The sequence below is a fragment of the Mizuhopecten yessoensis genome, unplaced genomic scaffold, assembly GCF_002113885.1.
Source record: "Mizuhopecten yessoensis strain PY_sf001 unplaced genomic scaffold, ASM211388v2 scaffold83, whole genome shotgun sequence".
NCBI lineage: Eukaryota > Metazoa > Mollusca > Bivalvia > Pectinida > Pectinidae > Mizuhopecten > Mizuhopecten yessoensis.
Genome location: NW_018403369.1, coordinates 292,466 through 302,296, shown reverse-complemented (window position 1 = coordinate 302,296; position 9,831 = coordinate 292,466). Strand labels below are relative to the sequence as shown.

Sequence of the window (9,831 nt, the reverse complement as noted above, 5' to 3'; positions counted from 1 at the left end):
CAGTTGTCTGATGAAGGTTACAGTGTACATATCGTACTAGTCATCGAAACGTCACACAGAAAATTTTATTGGTTGTATAAAAAGAAGTTCTCATAATAAGACCTAAACGTTGTAGGAAACACTGAAACATAAATCGGCCTCAGGTCTCTTTCAATATTTATTTTTCAAATCATAGTCATTTTTTTATAACGGAAACAAGAACTTCGGCTTGAGCACAAAATACATGCTTGAGCACACGAAAAGTCTCATGAATACAGATCCAGGACAATGTCTGGTGTCACAACTAATCAGAAAGATAGATAATCATATCGCGTCCTTACACCATTTCAAATAAAACGCTACTCTTCCTGGACTACAGCACGGATTTCAAGTTTTGTTTACGATGCATACCTTGGACCTGGTCATCAAACATTGTATAAAATAGTGAGCACCCACCTCTGGAGACTTAGTGGCAGGGTCCCATAGCCTTATACATTGTATGCTTTTCAAGATATAGGATCTACTAATTATTAATCAATTCTTTTTGGTACACAATGTAAAGAGTGTGTTTAAGAAGATTTCCGGCTACCAGCTCGTTGAAAGGATATGCATTAACATCAGCATATATAAATCTGTTTTAGCAGTTTTATATTTTGTGGTATCACGGATTTGCTATCTAAGTCCGTGGGGGTATGTAATTGTTTTATGTTAGTGTCTTCACAAAATGGCAAATTTCCTCCAATACTGTTGTTCTTACTTATGTAACTGTAACAGTAATACGCCTCCAAAGGACGCCTGTTTGTTCAAATCCAGTTCCTATATTGGACTATACTGTTGTTATACAACATTGTATAATAATTATGTAAAATGAACTTCAAGAAATACTCTTAACATAAAATCATTGCAAATTCATCTTTTAATCCCTTTCTTTTGTCAATAAAGGTTTTATCGAATATATTCTGGCATATTTATAAAAAAAACAATTCAATCAGTAATTTTAGGACTACACAATTACAACCTCTGATGACAAAACCGTAATACTGATCATGAAAACCTTAATACAGTTAGGAAGGCGTATATAGCGACATACATGTAAAAAGTCCATTGATCCATTCAAACATATTCATATTTCTTTTATACTTGGATGTCACATCAAAATGCATACGCTAATTATAAATAAATACATCACTATGATTATATCTTATTTTATATTATTCATTCAACATTCACTATACCAACGTTTTCAAATACAAGGTTTTCATTGCATATTAAACATACATATAGATGTACTCTTTTGTACTCGCAAAGGTTCCTCAACTCAGTGACGGCTGATTATATAATATATTAATTCTCCTACTATGATTAACATATATAAATAAGATGATCAACAAAAATGAATCAACGAACCTGTTTATTTTATCCTACTTTTTGCCAAAAAGTATATGCCTACATTTTTTCCATTAGCAGTAATCCATATGACTTTTGACTTTTACAGTATTAAAATTTATCCTATCCCTTTATTCTTGGCATCAAATACGAAAATAAATCACCTTTTTACATAAAAATCCCTAGTTCGAGGAACTGGTATATAGAGATTAATACATGCCTTTTTCCATATAACACCCGAGACTGCAATATCAGCCCAAGGTCCGAGGGCTGATATTGGTCGAGGGTTGATACTGGGTGTGATATGGAAAAAGGCATGTTTTATTCTGTTTATTACACACTTACTTATAAAAGCTACTATCTGATGATCTATTTTTCTTTTGAAATATTGAAAAACGAATAATTTTCAGAAGAGGTGTGATACGGGTTTTACGGGCTGATACGGCTTTTGGGGTGTGATACGGCGAGGGCTGATATATGGGTAAAGGCAATTGTGTCGTATAACATATACAAAAAAAAGTATTTATTATTATTATGTAATTAAGTATTTTATCGGACGTAATAATTCATGTTAATAGATTGATCAATGAACAGTATAACAAGTCCAAACTGACCGGTGAGAAGCATGGAGGTAGTTACACACCGCAGTGAGTCAACATTCATGTTAATAGATTGATCAATGACCAGTATAACAAGTCCGAACTGACCGGTGAGAAGCATGGAGGTAGTTACACACCGCAGTGAGTCAACATTCATGTTAATAGATTGATCAATGACCAGTATAACAAGTCCGAACTGACCGGTGAGAAGCATGGAGGTAGTTACACACCGCAGTGAGTCAACATTCATTTTACCCCACTCTAGTTAACGCACTGATTATCACTTATGAAACACATTTAAGCCGTTTTCGTGTGAACGGTCAAACCAGTCGGACCACAGTTGTTCGTTTATTAAATAAAGTCGATCTAGTTATCTGATGCTGCTTTCAGGCGAGCCTTGACAAAGCCTTGCAAGGCCTGCATGAACATTTGCAGGTCCGATTTATGCACCAAATTTTTACATTTATAAATGGTCAAACCGGTTGTTGCGCATAAACGAACAGGCCCCATTTTATGTAATAAATAGATTGTATTTACTGGTTTCTAATTGTCGAGAACAGACACTTGAATCCACATACCGTATAGCACTGGTTATTTTTGCAAAGATGATGGTTTCACTAACTCACAGGGCATAATCATAATCAAGAAACGTTGGTGAATGTTATACGAAGAGCCTAAAGATACACGATGAATAACGTTAAGCAACCTTCTATATTACTACTACAAGTTTACCGGTGGCCATCATCAAACATGCAAGTTATGTAAAGGTGCAAGGTGAACAACTTAATGCTTTCACAAAAGGGTCAGTCTAAGGCTATTATATTACTTATAGAAAAGAACAGTGTGTCCCTTTGTATTAACATCGAACACCATTTAGTGTTAGAAATGGATACGTGTAACTATTGAACAATGCATCGGTGATGAGGATAACAACGGCATGCCATTTGTGTTTTTGTAGTCCGAGTCACGTATACGTCCACTCATGCATATTGGTGACATTTTGGACAAGCACAGACCTTGATTGCCCAATGACATTATTGGGAATATCACAAGATTTCCATATTCAAATACTCATAGAGTGACCCCTGGGTTTTTATAAGTCAGTCCTGCTTGGTAATTTCAAACGAGAACGTGTAATTCTCAGGAAATTAAACTATCAACAAAATATCAAAGGGCAGATAAAAACGTGATATTTGAAACATTGTATGTAGCTTCCAGGAAATCATAACAAGGATTTTTTTATTCGTCAGGAAATGTCTATAGATTGATTCTAAATCAAAACATATTTCATCACGTGATTACATGATTCCTTTTGCTGTACATTTATCATTCATCAATCAAATACATATCATAATACTTTTAAACAGACATAGGATTATTCCTGAATCACATAGTTTATGTTAATAACATACTGTCCCATGAATTTGTTTTAAAAGATTAATTTCTCCTCAACCAATTTCTTCATTTTCTTCAAACAATTTCATCAATGATGGTCATTTAAGCTTATTCCTGGAGTAAATACTACTGTCAATGACGTATCAATACATATTTTCCTAGAAAATCAAAATCATGTTTACATGCACCTACATCTGGTAAAACCATTTAATTTGTTGTTGGTAAATTGGGGACTTTCTTCCACAAAATTTTCAGGTGCAAAAAAGATTTTACAAGGAACTATGCATTATTATGCCTGTACATGTAGCTGTCTATTATTAAACACAATGATAAACAATTACTTCTTAACTATGGACAGCTACAGGTCAAACTATTTTTCATTGTGCACTCTAGTACTCTACTCTTTATTTTAAAAAAAACAGACAATGGATGACATCACAAATGATTTACGTACAATGTTTTTAATAGATTTTATGCTTTAGGACAGATGTACTAAAACGTCAACATTATTCTTTGGGTAGGTAAATCTGATAATTGGATATATATAAAATAAGGATAGTGCAGTATTGCATAAATTTTGTCATCATTTTAAACAGAACATCAACCCGGTATGTTTGAGAAGTTGATGTCCATGGAAATATCTGCAAAATGTCATATATATATCTTTTGAAATTATGATCACTATAAATCATGTTCAATAATTATAAGAAACATAACATTTGATTGATTAGAGAGCATTCTAATCAAGACAGTCATACATTCATTTTGTACTACATGAAGCAACTCTATAAAATTAGACAGAAATTCCTGATTTCTCAAACCCAGGAGGAATTTTGACATCATTATTCATTTTTTGGACCAGAGTAAAGCCTGGTGGGCGTTTCACCCCACAGCTTGGCTGACTAGTCCTTTCCTTACCAGTAATAACAGCTTCCTTTTTGTTAGTATCACTTCTACCTTTACACACACCAGTTTCTTTGTCTTTGTTCCAATGTTTATGATCCTGAACAAATCTGTCATCGTACGTTTCTGATATAGCCCCAAAGTTGTCACTTGTTGAGTTCTGTGTCTCTGAGTTGTGTCTACCTCCTGGTTTTATACTGCTTTTGTTTGTACTTGCCGACTCAACTTGTCTTGTACGAGTGTGATCATAAGAGACCTGTCCACTGTTACTTTTGCCATTGACCCCTTTTATGTCAAATTTGCCATTGACCTCCCCTTTGTCATTTTTGCTACTGACCTCTCTTCGTTCGCTTTTTCCATGCTTAGAATATGAGTCATAATGATATTGTGTCCTGTTGCTAGGTCTACCGAAACCCTGATTTCTCCCTTTGTAGCCTGAGTTAGGGCGTTGGAAACCTAGTTCTTTGGAAACTTTTCCTTTGTAGGTAGAATTAGATCCGTGTGAATTTACTTCACTCAAATCACATGCTTCGTCAGACGTGACAACGAAGTGTTTCCAATATCACCTTTTTCCTGTGGATCAGTATTATTTTTCTCCAGTTCAGGTTTACTTTTAACAGCTTCCTGGTTGGCACTTCGCCTTGATCCACGTCCATGACCTCTCTCAGTACGACCCTGACCTCTTCCACGACTAGAATGTTCCCTTTCCCTGTCATCATTTTTACCCTTATAATAATTTCTGTTTTCATATTCAGAATTTTTACTTTCACTTCCCCTATAGTTTGTTTTGTTAGAAGACCTAGCACTAATTTTACCTCCTGACGCAGGAAATCCTTTCCTTTGAAAACTTTTATCAGAATCTATACTGACTCTTTCTGTCTGTTTTTCCACACTTTCTTTGGGAGAAATATTGCTACTTTTGTCACGGTCTTCCTGACCTTGACCTGCACTGTCCTGTTCTATGTCTTTAGTTATAGCACTTTTATCCCCATTGGTCTTGTTTTTTTTGGGATCATCATCTGCTACAGAACCTCTGTTTACAGTCCTAAATTGACTTTCAATTTCCGTTTTAGAAGCAGTTTCACACCTTTCATTTACAGCCTTGTGTTCCTTATGTTGTGGAGAAACATTTCCACTACTAACATCTGTCCGATCAGATCTGGTAGCATCTGTTTTGACAGATCTACCTCCGGACCGTTTTTCCTTATCATAGTCTGCTTTCCTTTCCCTCTCATCAACCTGACCTGTGTGGTAACTTCGATTGACTTTATGTCCACCTCTGTTCCTCCCATCATTTGACCGATGTCCATCCCGGCCATAGTTCCTATGACCTCTGTACCGTTGATGTCTGTCCGTATGTCCAGAGCTCGGCCTTGGGTGATCTTGTCTGTTTGTTCTCTCTCTGTTCGAACCGTGCAGTCCTGCACTTCGACTTTTACCTTCAACCGTAATTGGTTTGATGTCTACTGCCTGCCTGCTCTCCTTAGAATTTGTACTTGACTTCGCTAAGTTATCCAGCTCAGAGCTTGTTACTTGCCATGGTAGTTTTACAGTGTCCTGAAAACCAGAATAAAACAATAAAAACTGGGGAATTACAAATTTGCAGTGGAAAAGTTACAATAGACCTACATTCCTTGAATGATAATTTTATAATGCTAAAGTAGCGATACATCAATCTTTCTTCACATGAAAGTTTCCCGGAGGAAGGAAACTGACAGCTTACTTCCTGTCTAAACTAAAAGAGTTGTTGTATACATTAACAGATTAAACACCTACCTCTGTTCTTAACTTTCTAACACAGCTACAAGAATTGGGGTATACAATGAAAGATACATGTGAATAACAGACATTTACCCCATCTTAATGTTACACATTTACAACTAGGTAACTTACCTCTGCTGTAACCAGAAATTTGATTTTCTCTGCCTCTAGGTCAATGATTCCACCTTTCTGTTTTTGAGATTTCAAAATGTCTGCCATTTCAACTTGCCATTTACACATCTCTGCTGATGGTTTGTATAACTGGTGATCATCTTCTGTGGCCTGACGTTTACTCATGGACAGAAGGTCAAGGTCATAGTTCATGATCTCCCTACACACTGGACAAAATACCAAGAAATGAATTAAGGAAATTTAATTATATATGTGGCGTAATGTTAGTGTTTTAGAGGATCCCCGTACCACCACCAAAAACTGTATGTAAGTGTTGGAAACTGGTTTTTCCGGCATGACTAAAGCTTTGATATCATTTTTAAAAATAAAAACATAACTTGTGGGACTTAAACAAAATATAATCAATAACAGTGTTCATGTGTGTTTAAAACAACAGTGAGGCTAAATCTGGATTCGAACCCTGTAGTTCATATTGATGTACTATCACTGTAATAGATTTAGCTTCATTTTCTTTGTTCTTTGTCAACAGAAATATCCTGGCCAAACTGTTGTACAGTTATATCTAAACGAAAATTAAGGGGATGTTACGATATACATGTAAAAAAACGCAGTGGGTGGTGGGATTGGTATCCTTTACTATTTGGAGTGTCAGTTTTAAATAAAAACCTATACATACAAAATATCAATATTATACTTGATTAAATATTGCTGGACCCAGTAATTTCTTGAACATTCTAATAGAAAAAAATAGTTTCGATATTAAAATTCCCTTATTCTTATCTGCTACATAATGTATGTTAACTATTATTTGACATCATTGTAGTGCTTTTCTCTAGTGTATCAGAACCTTGACACGGTCTTCCTGTCCTAGCTCGTCATGTTTGGGGCGCTGATGTGCCTCACTCTTCAGGCTCTCAAGGGTGTGTGTAACATATCGGTACAGACAGTGTCGATGAAAGTAGTGGTAACAACCGGTACGTGTAAACTCCTCCCCCTTAGAAAAGTGGTCCAAACATATTGTACATGGACAGTGGGGGACATTTCCTTCCGTCAGACTTTCCTTGGCCAGCTGTGGAGATAAATAGTGTAGATTGTGTATGTATAGTACACTAAAAATTAACACAATCTACAAGAAAGTACTGGTAACTAAAAATAAAAATAATAACAAACAATTGTTGTATTTACCCTAAAACACCGATCAGTTAACAAGCAAAGGTGAATGATTTTGACTACTTTTCAGCTTAGAACCCGATGAGAAACTGATAATGTGGAGCTGTTTAAATAGTCTATGAAAATTAAATGATATTTTTTGTACTACCATGTACATATGGTAGCTCTCAATGACAGGTTAAATGTTCACTCAGAAACAAAACAATACAGTAGAGACAACAGATAGATTAAACTGTATTTCCGCTGGGTTTGTAACAGGATACAGTTAACTTGTTATGTTTTTTTAGCTTATACCAACCTTCTTCTAAACTTTAACATTTGACATACTGACCAGAAGGACAGTTAAACAAATAAGAGTGTTTAGGTAAACAAGAGGCCCAATGGGCCTGCATCGCTCACCTGGTATTAATTTCACACTTGTAATCTTAAAAGTGGACTAAAATACAGCAACAGGCAGAATATCAGTGTTTGATTCATAAGAACCTATTAAAAGGTTTAAACATATGACGCCTGTGACCTTGAATGTCGAACAATGACATTAGGTTGAAAGTGGGTCAAGAACATTCATTTGAGCAAACTTGGTATGCTACAGGCCCAATACCAGTACCCTGGGACTTTTGGTTATTAAGAAGAAGTCGTTTGAGAATTTTAAGACAATTGACCCCTGTGACCTTGAAAGTGGGTCAAGGTAATTCATTTGAACAAACTTGGTAGCCCTTCATCCCAGCCTGCTTCAGGCTCAATATCAGTACCCTGGGCCTTTCTGGTTATTGAGAAGAGGTTGTTTGAAGATTTTAAGACATTTGACCCCAGTGACCTTGAAATTTCGTCAAGGTTATTCATTTGAACAAACGTGGTAGCCCTTCATCCCAGAATGCTACAGGCCCAATACAGAACCCTGGGCCTTTTGTTTATTGAGAAGAAGTTGTTTGAAGATTTTAAGACATCTGACCACAGTAACCTTGAAAGTTCATCAAGGTCATTCATTTGAACAAACTTGGTAGCCCTTCATCCCAGCATGCTACAAGCCCAATATCAGTACCCTGGGCCTTTGGTTGTTGAGAAGAAGTCGTTTGAAGATTTTAAGACATTTGACCCGTGTGACCTTGAAAGTGGGTCAAGGTCATTCATTTGAAAAAACTTGGTAGCCCTTTATCCCGGCATGCTACATGCCAAATATCATCAGCCTGGGCCTCTTGGTTACTGAGAAGAAGTTGTTTAAATATTTTAACATATTTGACACCCGTGACCTTGAATATTGATGAAGGTCATTTATTTGAACAAACTTGGTAGCCCTTCATCCAAGCATGCTTCTGGCCAAATATCATCACCCTAGGTCTTTTGGTTACTGAGAAGAAGTTGTTCAAAGTAAAAAGTTGACGCTGGACGGACGCCGGATGGACACCGGACGGACGGACGACGGACGCCGCACCTTGCCATAAGCTCACAGGTGAGCTAAAATAGGAAAGCTATTCTACCTTCTACCTTTGATGAAGTACATGTAGAAACGTTCTTTATTAACCCATACAAAACCTATAGCTACTGTCTTGCTGCAGTTCACAACTAATAGAGATACAGAGTAGCAATTTGAAGCATATGAAAATGCAACAAAATTATTCCATATTTTTTTCTCTTCATATTTATTTTTCTATTTATTTTTTAATGACTAACTTGAGAATGGTTTAGGTCAATAGTTTTTAATAATGTTTAAATATCTACAGTGATACTCACCTCTATAATATCATATAACATATGCCCTCCTCTTCTCTCCTCAGCCAGCTCATTGATGGCTTTATGTAAGCTGAAAAAAGAGGAATGTATTAAGGAGATTTGAAAATACTTACTATTTTGAAAAGTTGGTTAGGATATTCCAACTTTTAAAACCTAACATTTCAAACAAAAGATGCACTCACCCATAAAAACATCTACATAATACAATATAATACTGTAGCATCCTAGACCAACAGATTCTCAAACAAGTGATATATCCCTATTGAGTTTATTTATATCTATACTCAGGATTTGAAATGTTTCTGACAAAAAACACACCAAAAGGAATCATAATGCAACTAGAACTGTAAACCACAGGTTAACACATACCCCTTTATAATGGAAATGTGTGCAGTGTTTCAGGAGAAATAGTCAGGACAGTTTTTTTATGGTAAAGGGTCATAACTCCACAAAAAGTAACCTAAAAACAAAGAGCTCATGGCACTGGAGGATTGGCAGCATGTGCGTGTGTAATTTTTTCTTCTAAATTTTATCCTGAATGAGCAGACTTCATAATGGTGTCCATATAATCACTGATAATAATTTGTGAATCGCTTTGAGATGACCTAGGACCTAGGTTGTGATAAAGCGGTATATAAGAACCTCAAATTATTATACATTTATGTGGAATGATATAAAACAAATTAGGCCATCTCTTTGCTGTTACAAAAGCACCATAAGCTTGTCTTACATTTTAATTTATGACTGTATACATGACTGTATACATGAACAAGAG

The 9,831-nt window shown here is 35.9% G+C and overlaps 1 protein-coding gene across 1 annotated transcript; it reads right to left on the bottom strand.

Moving 5' to 3' along the window:
* Nucleotides 1-4,152: 4,152 nt before the first annotated feature.
* Nucleotides 4,153-6,347, bottom strand: LOC110452464 (serine/arginine-rich splicing factor 4-like). The gene is made up of 3 exons (XM_021501057.1): nt 6,156-6,347; nt 4,829-5,819; nt 4,153-4,739 (listed from the first exon to the last, which is right to left on the bottom strand). Exons 1-3 carry the CDS (start codon nt 6,345-6,347, stop codon nt 4,153-4,155), a joined length of 1,770 nt encoding a protein of 589 aa, XP_021356732.1.
* Nucleotides 6,348-9,831: the final 3,484 nt, after the last annotated feature.